The following is a 20,315-nucleotide window of genomic DNA, read 5'->3' on the forward strand; positions in this document are numbered from 1 at the left end:
TAGCTAAAATTGCACATTTTTTGAAAAAGGACCTGTTGTATTACTATACCACATTTTATAAGGCTCTACTTTCTTGGTGTTGTCGTACTTTGAAACTCATCACTCTATTTTAAAAGAGAAAATATTTAATTTTAGAAAATTAAAAAATTATTGAAACTTTATTATTGAAACCATCGCCAATATTTTCACTTTTTTTTCCAGATAACTACGCCCGAAAATCAAAAGAAATGAAAGGTTATTTTAAATTAAAGACATAAATTTTCAGAAAAAAATTGTTATCGTGCTTTTGCTTGTGAATCAATAATCACACACCAAGGGTAAGTTTTTACGCCGCTAGCAGTGTGTTATTCTCACAATATTTGGGCATTTTTAAGTGGATCCAAGCATTTCCTCTATTGTTGCCTTTTGTTTTCATTTTACAGATCTATTGGAAACAACATATTTATCTTAATAAATTAGGAACAAAATTTGAGTACACTCTACCTCAAATTGTATTTATTGTTATTATTGTTGTAAGCTATATATTTGAATAATACTTTAAAATAAATGTTCTACCATTTCAGGCGAAAGAAAATAACTTGCAAGGAAGAGCCTAATAGAGAATTTTAAAAGGCAACTATTAAACAGAGTTCCATTACTTCGATTATCAATCTTTTACATACAAGCATTTTTGAGCACTTAAAATGTACAAACTGCGAATCTATAACTTAAATAGACTCTAGATACACACACATAAATTATATGATAAGGGTGTACATCATTAATCTTTACAGAATAATCAACAGCAAATGCCCCCTAAAATTCTCAGGCATTTAATTAGCAGTTGGATAAGAAGCTTGCATAGCAATTCCACAAAGTCCTTCCTCAGCATCAACGTCTCTTTGCATTCTTATGTATCCATTCTCACCCCAACTTGTTCCCATGAATTCTTCACTAACCAATATTTAGTTCCATCACTAGTTTTTCCATAACCAACTGCAGTAACACCATGGTCTAACTCAGTTCCACATTCTCCAGTGAAAACACCGGTCGAATAGAATTGGAAATCTGAACCGCTAGCATCAATGGCCACGGATATTGGTTGGTTGGCAACTGCTTTTAGCAAAGCGGATTCGCTGTTGGCTGGAACATCTTCGTAACCTGTGATCTTGGCTGCATGGTTAGACTCTTTGCCGGTTTTGCAAGTAGCATCAGTTCCCTCATATGGGTAATTGGATTCAGTAGTAAGCCCATGGTTCTTGATTATGAATTTAAAAGCATCATCCATAAGACCTCCTTCACATCCCATATCTGACCTTGTGTCACAATCCACGAGTTCTTGCTCCGATAAAGAGATTAACTTACCCGTCTTGATCTTGTTTATTCCTTCTGTAGCAGCAACAGCAACAAAATGTTTAGTTTGTTTTAGCTCACCGCATTGTCCTTGGTCCTTAATTCCAGTAACAGCGCCTTTCGTTCTCCAATCCATAGTAGCTGGAGCAGTCACGTTTTCATACTTAAAAGATGTGGATTTCGACAATTGTTGATGAGAAGACATTTTGTATCCATTGCGACTGGCTTTGAATTCTTCATTGCTCAAATCAGCAAACTCATTAATGCCTAACTTGTAACGTCGAGTCCCAGCCTTGTTAACAGATTCAATATACTCAACATTATCCTTGAATATTTTGAATCTTTTAGCCTTCTCTACATCATCTCTGTAAACCCGTCCAAAGCGACTCATCCATTGCTCGTGTTTCTGGACCATCGAGGCAGCTTCATACAAGTCTCGAGATGTGGCTTGAGAAACAAACATTTCCAACACTAATAGAGCTGCAAAAGCAACCTTCCAATAGAATGTCGAGCTGACCATTTTAGTTTTGACAACCTGATATCTTTCTATTGATTCTATTAATCTTTGTATTTGAATGTTGTGGATGAATTATTACATAGAGGGAGCAACGAATTTATACTACTTGAGTCGTCGTTCTGTTATGGTTACACAAGTTCTTTTATGCCAGAATTTTCTGGCTTACATGAGAAGTACAATTCTTTTATGCATGCGCATTCCAGCACTATTCTATGAGATGAGTTTCCTTTAAATTTTTGAGTGAAGACGGTAGCAGGTTGTTTTGTTTTAACCTTCAACTTTGGTGGTCTTGCATTGTAGGACTAGACGTTCCCCCGCTCATGGTGTCAGATGCAGGAAACAGTAACCATCCAGCAATTTCAAGTCTAAATTGCCCTCCCTTCATTGCGGTGGAGGGTTGTCGTGAACACTTGGTAATGTCATCCTAAAAGTTACCTGACTTTAATGTGTCAGTCTTCTTTATCCTTTTCTCGTGTCGTTATATTTGTTTCTCTATCTATTGTTTCATGCAGATGACTGAATTTTATTATTTCCCGAGTGTTTTCCTCCTAAAAGTTACCTCCCTTCCACGATTATTTCCTCCTCTGATGTTGATTTAAGTTGGTGTTCTTTTCTTCTCCTTGTCAAGATATTTTTAGTCTCTCACACACACTCTCTCTCTCTCTCTCTTTGCATACAATGTTTCTGATCATGGATATCATTCTTTCTTTTTTCTTGCAAGATCTGGAAATATTTCTTTTGGTGCTTAGAGATTGCAAACTAGAGTACCATTTGTTGGAAGGAAAAGCATAACTCCTTTGCTTCTATTTTCTTTCTTTAACAAGTCAGTTTTTTGTGACGTAGAGGAGTTTGGGATGAGGAATGACTGTTTTCATGCTGTTCTTTGGTCTTGGCAATAATCTGATATGTCTAGAGACTAGAAGTACCAAATTGTTTAGAAAACACTTTCTTATAAACAAGATTCACCAAGTGTTGATAAAAATTGTGCTCGTGCAGTGGATTTTGGCAAAAAAGTTATGTTCTGTCATATTGTTAGTTCATCTGTAATAATGCATATCAGTTATGTAAAATAAATTAAAACAATTTGAAGCATTTAAGCTATCACTTGACGTGAGAGTCCTCTATTATGTATTGCTAATTGTTACTAAAAACTAATATTGACACTAAAACTACATGGCATATTGAGCATATAACATGCGGAGTGGTTAATATGACAAAAGACTATGGCAATGAATTGTTTTGGTGCTGCCTTATTTGGGTATAAGTGCTTGTAAAGAGCTTGATAGACTTGGTTTCATTGATTGACAACTTATCCTCTTCTTTTCCTTCACTCACACGAACATTTGTGATCCTTTTTTTTTTTTTTCTTTTTCTGGTATATACTCGTAGAACTTTGGTTATAGCCTGCATAAATCCCTTTATGTGGGCTTCTGATTAAGTTGCGTATTTCTCTTATGCTCCACTTAGTCTTACTACCTCTATTTCATTTAGTGTGAATAGAATGTAATATTATTAGGTGGAGAAGTCTTTTAAATAATGGTTTGAAAAGTAATTGTAGTGTAATTGTTTGTTGGCAAGATGTCAAATAAAGTTTAGACTGATTTAAAAGTAATAATATATATATAATTGTGAATTGTTGAAAGGGGAAAATATTTCCATTTTAAGGAAGAGGTCAACTCTTTTGGGTGGACCAAAAAGGTAAGACTCGGTGATACTGGGACAACGGGTGGTTATTATAAAGGAACTGCAGAAACTCTCACTTTTTCAATGCTCATACTAGAAGTTCATTTGCTCTTATGTGTTGCCAAATGCAGGGAGTTCATTGGTGTGATAAGAGGAGAAGCATTAGCGAATACAAGCCTCTATTTCCTGCAATTGATTTTTCCTTCGCAAGTACTTATGCTTCTCAAAATATCCTCATGCTGACTTTAATTTTTTGTATGATTTATAAGAACAAGAGAAACACAGAAAGCTAATTACTTTATTGAACCAAAACAATCTTTAAATACAAGAGTAAAAAAATCAATTCCCTAAACTAACTCCTCGGAAGAGGACTTAACTACTTGCTAAACAAACTCCTTGAATAAGGAGATCTATTTGAGAAAATAAAGGACTAACAAAATCCTAACTACTAGCTAAAGAATGGGTCAAAGTAGTAAAGTAGCTGGTAGTTAACTTATGCTCTAATACGCCCCCCTCAAGTTAGGTAGTGTGTAACTATGCCTAACTTGAATAAGTGTGTGTCAAAGGCTGGCTTTGGTAGTGCTTTGGTGAGAGTATCCGCGAGCTGATCTGCAGTATGAATATGAACAATGCGAACTTGATTATGTTGGATTTGGTTTCGAACAAAGTGTCACGACCCTGAGTTTTCACCGTCGGGACCGTGATGATGCCTAACATTTCACTTGCTAGGCAAGCCAACATTAGAGAATCATTAAACCAATTATTTTTTCATTCAGTAAATAACATCAAATAAGCTAGGATGAAATATAGCGAGTACGGAATAATATAGAAACTGCATCAATTACTACTATTCGGATCTGGAGTCACAATTCACGAGCATTCTAAAATTTATTACAAATAATAATATGGGAGAAATACAACTGTTTGAATGAGAAAAATAGTAAAACAGAAAAGATAGACGGGGACTTCAAGGTCTGTGAACGCCGATATATCTACCTTGAGTCTCCGGATAACGGTCCAACAGCAAAAAAAAATCTCGATCAACCCGAGCCGGTACCAAAATCTGCACAGAAAGTGCAGAGTACAGTATCAGTACAACCGACCCCATGTACTGGTAAGTGTCGAGCCTAACCTCGACGAAGTAGTGACGAGGCTAAGACAAGGCACCTACAAATCAATCTGTATAATTTAACAATGTATATACAAATAACAGCAATGAAAAACTAGACAAGAAATATCGGGAGGGGGAAACATGCTGAGAAAAATACGAGATAAAGAACTACACCAAAATAATGACTGAAACAACCAATGTACTATGAATCAACATGAACAACGAATACAGTAAAGGAAAACAAATTGCATGGCATCACCCTTCGTGCTTTTACTCTAAACCTCACCATAAAATCAATAGAAATGATACGGCATCATCCTTCGTGCATTAACTCTCATATCATGGCACGACATCACCCTTCGTGCATTAACACTCACAATACGGCACGGCATCACCCTTCGTACATTAACACTCACAATATGGCACAACATCACCCTTCGTGCATTAACACTCTCCCTTACCATAATACAATAAATAATTAATAACATGGAGATAGAATAACAAATACAAGTCTTACTTCAACATTTGGTTCCACAATATCAATCTTAACTTCGGAGTCAATATTTAATTATCACCAGGATATCCATAAACATGATAAGAACAATCAACTTAACAACACTAGTCTAAACACGTAACAATTAGGCATGGAAAAAAGAGACAATATGAGCAAACGAGAGAAACAAAGAAAACATGTAAATTGGCGGCACATAAGTACTCGTCACCTCACATATACGCCACTCACATGAATTTCACCTAGCAAATAGTCTGAGGTTCCTAATTTCCTCAAGTCAGGGTTAACTACGACACTTACCTCTCTCCGAAAGCCACTCAATACTCAATCACGGCTTTTCCTCTAGAATCCACCTCCAAACCACTCGTATCTATTCAAAAATGACTCAATAATATCAAATATTGCTAAAGGAATCAATTAAATTGCATAAATTTAGATTTCCCATACTTTTTCCCAAAAAGCCAAAAATCGATCCCGGGCCCGCTTGGTCAAAACCCGAGGTTCGGACCAAAATCTATTTACCCATTCACCACCGAGCCCGGATATATAATTGGTCTTGGAATCCGACCTCAATTTGAGGTCTAAATCCCCATTTTTCCAAATCCCTAGTTTCTACCCAAAATCCCCAATTCTACCATGAAAACTCTAAATTTTTAGTTGAAAATTCATGAAATGTAATGGGTAATTGAAAGAAAGTGGTTTAGAATCACTTACCAACACTTTAGGAAAGAAAATCTCTCTTGAAAATCGTCTCTAGCCCGTTTGGTTTTTGAAAAGTTGAAAAAATGGCTTAAGTCCCATTTTTGGGACTGTTTATGCACTTGGCGACAGTGTTCATCGCGTTCGCGAGGACACTGTCGCATTCGCGAAGAGCAGAGTTGTCAAGATTACGCGTTCGCGAAGGCTACTCCCCCCTGGCCTTCGCGTTCGTGAGACCTTGCTCGCATTCGCGATGAAGGAAAGACTGACCCCTCCCCCAGGTCCCTAACACTATGCGTTTGCGATGAGCTAGTCGCGTTCGCGAAGGGTAAAGCCCCCATCGTTTCGCGTTCGCGACCAAGCCTTCACGTTCGCGAAGAGTAAAAACTCACCCTGACCAGCTTACCCTTCGCGTTCGCGAGAGTACCTTCGCAAACGCAAAGAAGAACATACCAGAATAGCTGCTGCAGCAAAAATATCAGATTTTCCAAGTTGAAAACATCCCGTAGCCTATCCGAAACTCACCTGAGCCCTCGGGGCTCCAAACCAAACATGCACACAAGTCTAAAAATATCATACGAACTTGCTCGCGTGATCAAATTGCCAAAATAACACCTAGAACTACGAATTTAGCACCAAATCAAATGAAATTCTCAAGAATATTTTAAAATTCCTATTTTCACAACCAAACGTCCGAATCATGTCAAACCGACTCCGTTTCTCACCAAATTTTACAGATAAGTTATAAATATTATATTGGATCTATACCGGGCTCCGAAACCAAAATACCGACCCGGTATCAACAAGGCCAAACATCAACCAATTCTTAAAAACCATTAAACTTTCAGACTTTTAATTTTCATCAAAAATTCATAACTCGAGCTTGGGACCTCCGAATTCGATTTCGGGAATAACGCCCAGGTCCCATATTTTGATACGTACCCACCGGGACCGTCAAAATATGGATACGAACCCGTTTACCAAAAATGTTGACCGAAGTCACTTAATTGAGGTTTTTAGGTAAAAATTCTTATTTTTATCAGTTTTTAACATATACGCCTTCTGGACCAATACCCGAACTGCGCACGCAAATCGAGGAGGGTAAAAATGAGATTTTTAAGTCTTAAGAGCATAGAATCGAGTTCTAAAATATAAGATGACCTTTTTGGGTCATCACACAAAGTGAAAGTCCACTGCAATGTGTTTCATGCGGCTATGGAAAACTGGATTTTCGCACAAATAAGTTGCACCAACATTGTCACAGTAAATGGTTGGTGCTTGTGAAAGTGAAACATGTAGTTCATTTAGCAAATTCGTTACCCAATTTGTTTCAGCAAGTGCACTTGCAACTATTGATACTCTGCTTCGGTTGATGAGCGAGCAACTATTCTATGGTTCTTGGATGACCAGCTCACAGGATTTTGGCCAAAAAACAGCATGTAACCAGTAGTGGAGGCTCGATCACTCGCATCTCCAGCCCAATCCGCATCAGAATACATGTGTAGCTTGAAATCATTATCTCTTTGAATGCGAAGACCAAACTAAATTGTTCCTTGAAGATAGCTGAGTACTCGTTTGAGTGCTTTCCAGTGTACTTCAGATGGGGAGTGCATAAATTGAGACAATTTGTTCACAGAGAAACTTATGTCTGGATGAGTGAACGACAAGTACTGTAGTTTTCCAAGAACTCTCCTGTAGCGAGTGGCATCAGTTGGTTCCGCTCCATCATTTTGTTGAATCACTTCACTGGAACTCATTGGAGTTTTTGCGGAATTGTAGTCTTTCATATTTTCTTCAAAGAGGATTTCACTGATGTAATTGGATTGTGATAGAGTAATTCCATCTGCAACACGGACCACCTCAACTCCGAGAAAAAAGTTAAGGTTTCCGAGATCCTTAATGGAAAAACGATCAGCAATACAACGTATAGCCTGATTTACATATGAGCTATGGCTTCCGGTGATGATGATATCGTTGACATAAACCAGCACATACAACACGATGTTCGACACTTTGTGAATGAAAAGCGATGCATCAGATTCGGACTTGACAAATCCCAAATAAATAAGGAACGTCTTAAGTTCATTGTACCAGGCCCGAGGAGATTTCTTGAGTCCGTATATAGCTTTCTTTAGGCTACATATATGTGAGGGGAACTGCTCGTCTTCAAAACCTGGAGGTTGGACCATGTAGACTTCTTCTTCTAGGTGACCCTGCAAGAACGCGTTATTGACATCAAGCTGATGTATGGGCCAATTCTGCTGGATAGCAATTGAAAGCACCAAGCGCACAGTAGTCGGTTTGATAACCGGACCAAAAGTAGCATGAAAGTCAATTCCAGGACATTGTGTAAACCCCTTTGCAACAAGACAAGCCTTGTAGCGATCGATTGTCCCATCAGCTTTTCTCTTCAACTTGTATAACCATTTGCACGAAACAATAATTTTTGTTGGGTCATATGGTACCAATTCCCATGCCTGATTATTCAATAATGCATCAAATTCACTTTTCATTGCTCTCTGCCACTCTGGGTGTTTGTTAACTTATTTAAAACTAGTAGGGGTGATGGTGGGGGATAAGTGAGCCATGAAGTCAAGGATCGTTTTCGATTTGTGAATGTTGTTTTGTGAACGAGTCACAACACGATTTGAAGGAGGGAGAGAAGGTTGTGTGGGTTGCGGAGTTGAGGCAGTGGTACGGGCAACAGTGGTTTGGCCAGTAGTTGTCATTTTGGTCATTCTGCGACTGTATACAATTGGAAAAGATGGTGGTTGAGGATGTGAGAGTTAGGTGAATGGTTGTTGAGAATATATAGGTGTTGAGGAAGGGAGTGATGATAATGTACGTAGTGATTGTGGAGGAGAGGAGACATTTGAATTTCTTGGGATAACTGTTGGGGATGGCAATGGGGGATAAGATTGGGTATCATTAAGATCAGGAGGAACAACAGAATTTGTAGGAGGAGAAGTTGAAGACGTACCTGTAGTTGCAGATTCTGTTGGAGAACAGGCAGAGGATGTAGTGTCTTTGTGAGCGCTAGTTTCTGTATTTGGGATAAGTATAGGGTTGGGTAATTCACTAATTATGGGAGGAGAAAAAATAGGAGATTTTGTTGAGTTAGTTTCAGTTAGGTTTTCTCACGCAAGAGTTTTAGAATTTAAGAAAATATTTGAAAAGATATTCTGAAAAGGAAAATTATTTTCAAAAAATTTTACATCTCGAGATAAATATATTTTGGAAGATTTCGGATCAAAACATTGATGACAATAATAGTTTAAAGAATAACCTAAATAAACACAAGGTGTTGATCGTGGCTCTAATTTATTTTTTGAATAGGATTTGAGCCAGGGATAACAGAGACACTCGAAATTTTTTAAAGAATTATAATCTGAATCGTTACCAAACAATATTTGAAAAGGTGATTTATTTTGTAAAAGCGAGGTTGGCAGGCGATTTATAAGATAAACTGCATGTTGACAAGCAAAAGACCAAAAAGTCGATGGAAGCGAAGCTTCATGAAGTAAAGTTCTTGCCGTTTCAATAATATGTCTGTTACGTCTTTCGGCAAGAGCGACTCTTTGGGGGGAGGGGGGGGGAATGTACGGGGGAGATAAAAGATATTCAATACCTTGAGAACGTAGGTATAGATCAAGACTTTTATATTTGCCACCACCATCTGTATAGATAGAAAGAATTTTTGTATTGAAACATCGTTCCATTAATGCTTGATAATTTTTGAAAAGATCTTTAACCTCACTTTTACTTTTTAATGTATATAGCTAAGTATATTTGGTGTATTGATCAACAAAAATACAGTAGTATATTTTTTTGTCAATCGATAAAATCGGAGAAGGACCCCATAAATCACTAAATATTGTTTGAAACGGTTTGGAACTTGATAATGTAAGATTCTGAAAAGGATGACGATGAGCCTTATTCGATGAACAAGAATTACAAACTAAAAATTTGTCTCGCAAGCAAGGTAGCGAAAATTTATTCAAAATAAAATTTAAAACTCTTGCATGCGGATGACCCAATCGACGATGCCAGGTGATGATGGATGTGTTGGTGGAGGCCAAATGTGCTTTAGGAGAAGATATAGAAGGTGAGGTTGGCCACTCATAGAGACCGTCTCTACTCCGACCGTACACCAACGGAATCCGCGTTTCCAGGTCCTTCATAGAAAAGTGAAACAGAAAGAATTCAATAGAGGTTAGGTTATCTTGACAAAATTTAGAAACGGAGAGTAAGTTGCTTTTAATGCTAGGAGCACAAAGAATGTTAGAAAGTTTAAAAGTATTTTTTGATGCATTTAATTGAGTTAAACCAGTGTGAGTTATTGATATTTTGTTACCATCACCCATGGAGACTTGCTCCATGCCATTGTATTCCTGCAAGTTGTGAGAATTATCAGTTATGTGGTGAGATGCTCCAGAGTCGAGAATCCAGGGATTTGCTGATGCGTGCATTCCTGAAACATAGTTGGCCTTGGCCTCGAAATGATTGTAAGATCTGGATCTGCATACACTTGTAACATGACCTGGTTTGTTGCACAACTGGCAGCAAACACCATCATAAGAGTTGTTGGTGTTCGAAGATCGCCCTTGATTTTGTGAATTAAAGCGATTGTTGTATCGCCATTATTGGTTGCTGCCATTGTTATTGTTGGAGCTGCGATTGTTGCGATTGTTCGAGTTTCTAGATTTGTTGAATGTAGCAGCAACATCAGTAATCTGGCTAGGAGCTTTCTTTGACTCTTCACGTCTAAGGAAAAGTTCATGATCAAGAAGCTTCTCATAGAGTTCTTCATACGTAATAGTGGAGTCACGAGCACGAATTGCAGCAGAAATCTCACGAAACTCTGGTCCAAGACCATTCAGGATCTTAACAATGAGTTCAAAGTTTGTGACAGGGGCATCAACAGTACAGGTTCATCAGCCATGGATCGAATATTTTGCAAATATTCAGTGACTGGTTGGGAGTCTTTTGTGAGTCGCGCAAGTCGATCGCGAAGACTGAAAATTCTGGTTTGGGACTTGTTAGCATATGTAGTGTGCAATGCATCCCAGGCTTTTTGTGCTGAATCAGCAGCTGCAACAGTAGTGGCAATTGTTGGATCAACGGATGCCATAAGTGCATTTTGAATGAGTTGGTCTTGACGAAACCAAAGAGCAAATGCAGGATTGGCAGTAAGGACTGTGCCACTTGTGACAGTGCGAGATGGAGGAGGGGTAGACCCATGTAGATGACCATAAAGATTATGACCGTGCATAAGCATGGAAAATTGCGCCTTCCAAGTTGCAAAGTTGTGGTTGCCTTGTAATTTTATTGGCAATTGTGACGCAAGATTAAATTGGACGACCATCACACCACTATTGTTATTAGCATTAACAACTCCAGTAGTGTTGGCCATTTGTGGAGGGTGAGTGGGTGGGAGAGAAAAAAGATAGGATCTTACTCGTTAGAGTTTGTTGAGGCTCTTGATACCATATAAGAACAAGAGAAACACAAAAAGCTAATTACTTTATTGAATCAAAGAAACCTTTAAATACAAGAGTAAAAAAACCAATTCCCTAAACTAACTCCTCTGGAAGAGGAGGACTCAACTACTTGCTAAACAAACTCCTTGAATAAGGAGATTTATTTGAGAAAATAAAGGACTAACAAAATCCTAACTACTAGCTAAAGAATGGGTCAAAGCAGTAAAGTAGCTGGTGGTTAACTTATGCTCTAATATGATTTATCCTAACTACTTTTAGCGTTTTCTCGTTGAAAAAGGTTCATGTTGATTTTCCCAGATTGAATGTGATGATGATGTTCTCTGGGAGCCTGATATCAGAGAGCCAAATGAACACCTTGCTGCTAGAGGAATGGAGTTCTTGAACTGGTAAGTGCTTGTTTGTCAGAAAATACAAAAATTGATTTTAATGATCTTCAGATGTTTGTGTCCACATTTGAGTTTTATGACAACTCTGAATGAACAAGAAAAAGCATAGTTCAGTAATTCAACTACCTGAGAGTAGTTTCACTAATGCTGTTAACATTCAGTAATGTTATGCCTAGGTTAGTATGGAGTTTAAAGGTTTTCTGAAACCAGCTATCGATGCTGGTCAAAGCTTGCTTTTTTGAATTTCTTGGTCACATGCTTCTCTGCTTTTTCCTTTCTTTGGCTTCTTGATGTCATATATTTAAGCTGGGAGCATTTCATTTTGTTAAACAATTTCTCTTGAATAAGATGATAGTAATTTTCTCTCCAATAAGGCTTTCGGAAAATTGATTTATTGGAAGTGTTGCTGGTCAAGGTTCCAGATGCAGATTCCAGCGTCTTGTTGCCATCATAGTTTTCCCCTTTCTAATTTATGGTGATGCTGATACAGGTTGTGGACACGTAAGGAGAAAGAGATTGCAATTGTTACACATAGTGGATTCTTGATACATACACTCAGTGCATTTGGTAATGATTGCCATCCAGATGTGAAGAATGAGATATGTAGACCGTAAGTTCTCAACTCATTGGTGAACTGATATGCTGGAAATTGGTTTGATCACATTCTAACTTGTTGGATTACCAACAAATAAGCTTTTACATCATAGATTGCCTGATCGAACTCTAGACTACAACTGCCTAAAGACGACAAAAATTGGAAAATAGTGAACTTGACTGCAGTTTTAGATCTCTGATCTGCCTTATGCGTCCAGATGTAAAAAGGCAACCTTTCTACTAAATATGATATCTCTGTCTCACAGGGACATTTAATAAGTCATTGAATGTGGTAGCTTATCAATGTTATCTTACGGACTATGCGGGTTTGTCTTAATATTCATGCTGCTCATTCATTTCCTGCCTGTAGCTTAATACTAATCAGTATCATGCCCCCTGTCCACTTATCCCTCTCCTGCCACGTTGTCTTGGGAGAAGTTGGCAGAAAACATTCATATATTTCTTTGTTTGTTTTGAATTTCCCTAAAATAAGTGTCAACTGTTTTTTTCGGCTTGGTAAAATAGCTGAAAGGTGTATTTCTTTTCATGAAGGTTTGTTGTTTCAGCTTGGTAGGATATCTAAAATTTATCTTGCAGTTGACCTCTTCAGTTTGAGATGCAGAACACTGTTTCAGCATTTTCATTGTACGAATTACACTCAAGGTGGAAACCTTTTGATCTTTTGATGTCCTCGTATGTAATTTGCAGATTCAAGAACTGTGAACTGCGGTCCATGGTTATTGTTGACAGAAGGTTTGTGTTTCTGAAAACTATTGAACCAATCTATCTCCATATTTTTGGATTGCTGACTGACTTTGCCACTCTGCAGCATGATAGGGTCAGATTCTTCAACAACTGATTATCCAGGAAAAATTCCAAGTGGAGTAGATGTCCCAAGTGACGTTACATGTATTAATCATCCAGATGGATTTTCAAACTGATCTAAAGCAGCGGCAATCAAAAGTGGTGGTGTTTGGGTTGCTTTTACGATTCTTTCAAGTAATATTGAATTATTATCTCATTTGGAGCTGGCACTTTTTGGCCGACTCAGAATTTATTATTCTTGAAGAAAGTCGACCGAGCCAAACTCAGTTTACAAGTATCAACAAGTATTTTGTCGGTCTTTTTAACATGACCGCCCAAAACCATTTGCAAATAAATTTGCACCTATTCTAATTGGCCATAGTTATCTAAGGACGGCAAGAAGAGATCTGCTTCACCGTACTTCAGTACGATGACCACATTAAAAATAGCTTGGTTTAGTTGAGACTTTGGTTAGTTGACAAGCTTGTGGTGGCTTTATCTTGTTTTTTATGTTAACTTTTTTTTCTTTGTTCAGCAATGAGAAAGAAGAAAGTAAACCTAGACCTTGATTATTTAGTCAGCTGTATCTTATTTGAACATTAAACTAAGTCAAGCATTGCACCATTCAGTCTTTTGGAACACAGAATTTCATTACTCGTATTACAAATATTTTTACATATATACAAGCTTTTGTTCAACACTTGCAATATACAAACTGCGAGTCGGTAAAATACATAGACTCTAGATACACACACATAAATTATATGATAAGGGTGCACATCATTAATCTTTACAACAGCAAATGCCCCCTAAACTTCTCAGGCATTTAATTAGCAGTTGGATAAGATGCTTGCATAGCAATTCCACAAAGTCCTTCCTCAGCATCAACGTCTCTTTGCATTCTTATGTATCCATTCTCACCCCAACTTGTTCCCCATGAATTCTTCACTAACCAATATTGAGTACCATCACTAGTTTTTCCATAACCAATTGCAGTAACACCATGGTCTAACTCAGTTCCACATTCTCCAGTGAAAACACCGGTCGAATAGAATTGGAAATCTGAACCGCTAGCATCAATGGCCACGGATATTGGTTGGTTGGCAACTGCTTTTAGCAAAGCGGATTCGCTGTTGGCTGGAACATCTTCGTAACCTGTGATCTTGGCTGCATGGTTAGACTCTTTGCCGGTTTTGCAAGTAGCATCAGTTCCCTCATATGGGTAATTGGATTCAGTAGTAAGCCCATTGTTCTTGATTATGAACTTAAAAGCATCATCCATAAGACCTCCTTCACATCCCATATCCGAACTTGTGTCACAGTCCACCAATTCTTGCTCCGATAAAGAGATCAACTTACCTGTCTTGATCTTGTTTATTCCTTCTGTAGCAGCAACAGCAGAAAATGCCCAACAACATCCTACGTACATTATTATGTTATAAGATATTATTAATGCACATTCATTTAAAGGATGTTATGAACTTTTGTTTTAGCTTACCGCATTGTCCTTGGTCCTTAATTCCAGTAACAGCCCCTTTCGTTCTCCAATCCATAGTAGCTGGAGCAGTCACATTTGCATACTTGAATGATGTGGTTTTTGACAACTGTTGATGAGAAGTCATTTTGTATCCATTGCGAGTGTCTCTGAATTCTTCATTGCTCAAATCAGCAAATTCATTAATGCCTAACTTGTAAGGTCGAGTCCCAGCTTTGTTAACAAATTCAATGTACTCAACATTGTGCTGAAATATTTTGAATCTTTTAGCCTTCTCTACATCATCTTTGTACACCCGCCCAAAGTGACTCATCCACTGCTCGTGTTTCTGGACCATCGAGGCAGCTTCATACAAGTCGCGAGATGTGGCTTGAGAAGCAAAACTTACCAACACTAGTAGAGCTGCAAAAGCAAGATTCCAATTGAATGTCAATCTGGCCATTTTTCACTACCTGATATATTTCTTTTGATTCTAATATCTTTGTTGGGGATGAAATATTACTTAAGGGAGCAATGAATTTATAGTACTGATCACCTCGTGGTTCTGTTATGGTAACACAAGTTCTAATTTTGAATTGAAATCCCGGCAAGTTAACAATGATTGTGACAATGAAGATCAGACTCCGTAAACGTTGCTCCACTGTTCGCAAATGATATAATCCAATAAAACTTTCTGATAACTTTCTTTACCTTAGTTTTGGAACTTTAGGCACTAAGCGATAGAGTAATTGATCATTATGCTGTCCTATTTGCAAATTAAATTACTTCTGTTTTGGCCTTTAATGTTTCTAAGAGAAGGGAGAAACAAAAAAGATAAGAAAAAAGAAGGCAATCATAGCAGTTTTCCCATTAAGCTACGTAAGAACAACTTTTTCACTAATGATATATCTCTTCTCTATTCTATTGTTTCAGGAAAATCCAACAAAATATGCAAAAATAACACTCTGCTTACGTTTTGTTTCTAACTAAGTAGAAATGATCATTTCCACAGACCACATGTATCTAATAAGAAAGTCCAAAAATAACCCAACCGCAAATGTAGATTTCTCATTTCAGAGTTTAATTCTTCTTTAATTTCTCATGCTTTGGGCCATAATAAAATTTAATGGACTTTTGACGACAAAAGAGCCTGAACCATTAACAGAGTCCCTTTTTCGTGTTTTGGGCCCTCTTTTACAAGATAGAATTGAGACGAACTTTATTGGAACTTAACAAAAAAGGAATTTTTTTCGTTTTTATACACTATTTAAAACTTTATTATAAAAGATATTCACTTTTCGTTAATTACTCGACCTAAATAAGTTTTATCTACGAAATATATACATTCCACCTTAAAAAACTTCAAATCTATTATTAGTGCCTTCAATCAAGGGATTTAGTTACACCCTTTTCCTTTTTTTTCTCCTCTTCTCTTTCCTTATTTTTCTTCCGCCTTAATATTCTGTAATCAATTAAAGTTGGAGAAACCTAAACTGGATGTGGCGTCCTGACTCCATGTAATCATCTTCAATGGATTACTGCACATTTTTCTACGTCCTTTTGACCTTTCAGCAAAGCTTTGCGAACCTTTTTATCGGCGTCCTCGTGAGAAAAACCGTCAAGGCAAGTCTCTTGGTTAGTAATTGCGGAACTTATTAGAGTTTTTAGGTCATCTGCCTGTTCTCCGAGCAATTTTTTATTGGGATATAGCTCGAGGTCGTCTATGGCCACGTGGAGTTCGTCGAGAGTCTCGTCTATTGTCTCAAGGCAATCGTGCAACACAACCTTTTCTCGTGGTGTTAATCCTGTATAATTAAATAATTACTAAAATTATCAGCCACACAATTCAATATGGTATTCAAGTAGACAATTGAAATCAAACCTACACGATATTTTTACAATTAATCTACAACTTTCATACATTATTTTTACATAGTTAAATACAACTATAATATCATACAATTTAAATACAATTTTTATACAAATTTTATACAATATGTCTTTTGTATATTTTGTATCTGATTTATACATAGTAAAAATAAATTTCATACAATGAATTATATATTATACAACTTATCTACAACTTTCATACATTATTTCTACAAAGTTAAATACAACTACAATATCATACAACTTAAATATAATTTTTATACAATATTGTTCAACTTTCATACAATATTTAAATAAAAAAAATATAAACAACAAAATACAATTTACCTACAATTTTACTACAACTTACTACAATTTCGTAAGTATAATGTATGTCATGTCTTCTTCTTCTTCTTCTTCTTCTTCTTCTTCTTCTTCTTCTTCTTCTTCTTCTTCTTCTTCTTCTTCTTCTTCTTCGAGTTTCAATATGAAATTCACCCAAAATCAAGTCTAATCTTCACCAAAACACCATCAAAATTGAGATATAAACTCCAAACAATATTCTCAATTGTTTACAACAACACCCAATCCAAATAAATAATGGTTTTTGAAAACCCAAATTCGAATTCAAAGCTTCAAAACTTTTTAATGGCTGTCAATGACGGAGAGTCAAACACCTTCAAAATTTATTGATTGACAATTTCAATTTGAATACCATTTGTGCAACATTACTGGAATTTAAACACCAATTGTGCAACACCTTCAGCTCTACATTATTGGAATTTCAATAATTATGGAATTGCTGCTTTCTTTCCCTTTGCTCTACATTATTGAAATATATATATATATATATATATATATATATATATATATATATATATATATATAGAGAGAGAGAGAGAGAGAGAGAGAGAGAGAGAGAGAGAGAGCGCATGAGGGAGAGAGAATAAGGACGAGGAATAATTGATTTCTAATATAAAGAGATACTCATTTAATTCCTAAAGTGTATATAATTTGTAAATTGTATATAGTATGTAATTAAATTGAAACTTAAGTAGGGAGGGTAATAAAGTTTCAAATAGTGTATAGGAATGTAAAAATTAATGGTTATCAGAGTTAGATTCTATATGCATGAAAATTTTAAAATAAATATTTCAGTATGCCAATGTAGAGGCGGATCCAGGATTTAGAAGCTCCGGGTATCAAAAATTTTGAACGTAGTCATATTATAATTTATATTATCTAATAGGGTATAAATTTAATCGGTTTGGTCTATTTGAGTTTCGGTTTGGTCTATTCGTCTTTGGGGTTAATATAAACAAATCGACCGAGCAAAAATATTACGTAATAATTATGATAACTTGGAAAAAAAGCATAAAAGTTCAATTGGATTATGCATTTTGTACAAGAAAAAATACTCGTTATCACTTTATATTTAGATACTTAAGGCAAAAACTTATACTAATAAGTACTCTAAATATTAAGTAAGTTTACGAATATTTTTCAATTTATATTTTTCATAAAAATTAACTCACTCGATATTATATACAATTATACTACTTTAGAGCAATCTAACAAAAAAATAAACTTTCATCATTGATTAAAACAATAACTTATTCAATGATTCTTTTTTTAGTTTCTGCCAATAGATTTTCAGAGTTGTGGTCTTGAAGAAATCAATTAATTTTTCTTTATCTATTGATAAATAACGGAGGAGTTAGGAAAGTGCAACAATGGAGATTTCTATTGGCAAAAAGATCAAAGAAAAAGTCAATGGGACCTATTAATAAACAAAAAAGAGCAATTAAGTAAAGAGAAAGAAGAAACAAAGGATCCTCCTGTAATTGTCTTGAATACACCAAACAAAAGCTTTTAAAAAAATGAGCTAGGCAAGATTCGAACCCCAACCTTTTGGGTGAAAGTGGAATTGTCTTGCCAGTGACACCTTGAGCCTTTTTGTTACTAAGGGTGCCACTAAAAGTATTTGTATACATTCCTTCTATATATACATGCATATATACATACTATTGCATAGTTTCAGCCAAATCTTGCGGGTGGCGTACCACCCCGTCCCTTACACGTAGATCCGTCAAGGCAAGTCTCTTGGTTAGTAATTGCGGAACTTATTAGAGTTTTTAGGTCATCTGCCTGTTCTCCGAGCAATTTTTTATTGGGATATAGCTCGAGGTCGTCTATGGCCACGTGGAGTTCGTCGAGAGTCTCGTCTATTGTCTCAAGGCAATCGTGCAACACAACCTTTTCTCGTGGTGTTAATCCTGTATAATTAAATAATTACTAAAATTATCAGCCACACAATTCAATATGGTATTCAAGTAGACAATTGAAATCAAACCTACACGATATTTTTACAATTAATCTACAACTTTCATATATTATTTCTACATAGTTAAATACAACTATAATATCATACAATTTAAATACAATTTTTATACAAATTTTATACAATATGTCTTTTGTATATTTTGTATCTGATTTATACATAGTAAAAATAAATTTCATACAATGAATTATATATTATACAACTTATCTACGACTTTCATACATTATTTCTACATAGTTAAATACAACTACAATATCATACAACTTAAATATAATTTTTATACAATATGTCTTTTGTATATTTTGTATCTGATTTATACATAGTAAAAATAAATTTCATACAACTAATTATATATTATACAACTTATCTACAACATTCATACATTATTTCTACATAGTTATATACAAATACAATATCATACAACTTAAATATAATTTTTATACAAATTTTATACAATATTGTTCAACTTTCATACAATATTTAAAAAAAAAAAAGAATACAATTTACCTATAATTTTACTACAACTTACTACAATTTCGTAAGTATAATGTATGTCATGTCTTCTTCTTCTTCTTCTTCTTCTTCTTCTTCTTCTTCTTCGACGAGTTTCAATATGAAATTCAGCCAAAATCAAGTCTAATCTTCACCAAAACACCATCAAAATTGAGATATAAACTCCAAACAATATTCTCAATTGTTTGCAACAACACCCAATCCAAATAAATAATAGTTTTTGAAAACCCAAATCCGAATTCAAAGCTTCAAAGCTTTTTAATGGATGAAAATGACGGAGAGTCAAACACCTTCAAAATTTATTGATTGACAATTTCAATTTGAACACCATTGTGCAACATTACTGAAATTTGAACACCAATTGTGCAACACCTTCAGCTCTACATTACTGGAATTTCAATTATCATGGAATTGCTGCTTTCTTTCCCTTTGCTCTATATATATATATATATATATATATATATATATATATATATATATATATATATATATATATATATATATATATATATAGAGAGAGAGAGAGAGAGAGAGAGAGAGAGAGAGAGAGAGAGAGAGAGAGAGAGAGAGAGCGCATGAGGGAGAGAGAATAAGGACGAGGAATAATTGATTTCTAATATAAAGAGATACTCATTTAATTCCTAAAGTGTATATAATTTGTAAATTGTATATAGTATGTAATTAAATTGAAACTTGAGTAGGGAGGGTAATAAAGTTTTAAATAGTGTATAGGAATGTAAAAATTAATGGTTATCAGAGTTAGATTCTATATGCATGAAAATTTTAAAATAAATATTTCAGTATGCCAATGCAGAGGCGGATCCAGGATTTAGAAGCTCCGGGTGCCAAAAATTTTGAACATAGTTATATTATAATTTACATTATCTAATAGGGTATAAATTTAATCGGTTTGGTCTATTTGAGTTTCGGTTCGGGTTATTCGTCTTTGGGGTTAATATAAACAAATCGACCGAGCAAAA

At 35.7% G+C, this 20,315-nt stretch overlaps 3 protein-coding genes across 3 annotated transcripts; 1 reads left to right on the forward strand and 2 right to left on the reverse strand.

Moving 5' to 3' along the window:
* Positions 1 to 841: 841 nt before the first annotated feature.
* Positions 842 to 1,795, reverse strand: LOC107791274 (senescence-specific cysteine protease SAG39-like). The gene has a single exon (XM_016613302.2). The coding sequence runs from the start codon at positions 1,793 to 1,795 to the stop codon at positions 890 to 892; it is 906 nt and encodes a 301-aa protein (XP_016468788.2). The 3' UTR covers positions 842 to 889.
* Positions 1,796 to 2,015: 220 nt separating this feature from the next.
* LOC142167068 (phosphoglycerate mutase-like protein 1) lies at positions 2,016 to 13,772 on the forward strand. The gene is made up of 7 exons (XM_075227222.1): positions 2,016 to 2,022; positions 2,150 to 2,262; positions 3,664 to 3,738; positions 11,652 to 11,740; positions 12,231 to 12,350; positions 13,043 to 13,087; positions 13,164 to 13,772. Exons 1-7 carry the CDS (start codon positions 2,016 to 2,018, stop codon positions 13,273 to 13,275), a joined length of 561 nt encoding a protein of 186 aa, XP_075083323.1. The 3' UTR covers positions 13,276 to 13,772.
* Positions 13,773 to 13,849: 77 nt separating this feature from the next.
* Positions 13,850 to 15,139, reverse strand: LOC107772860 (senescence-specific cysteine protease SAG39-like). The gene is made up of 2 exons (XM_075226268.1): positions 14,637 to 15,139; positions 13,850 to 14,557 (listed from the first exon to the last, which is right to left on the reverse strand). Exons 1-2 carry the CDS (start codon positions 15,073 to 15,075, stop codon positions 13,965 to 13,967), a joined length of 1,032 nt encoding a protein of 343 aa, XP_075082369.1. The 5' UTR covers positions 15,076 to 15,139; the 3' UTR covers positions 13,850 to 13,964.
* Between the last annotated feature and the right edge of the window lie 5,176 nt (positions 15,140 to 20,315).

Source organism: Nicotiana tabacum, chromosome 12, assembly GCF_000715075.1.
Source record: "Nicotiana tabacum cultivar K326 chromosome 12, ASM71507v2, whole genome shotgun sequence".
Lineage (NCBI taxonomy): Eukaryota > Viridiplantae > Streptophyta > Magnoliopsida > Solanales > Solanaceae > Nicotiana > Nicotiana tabacum.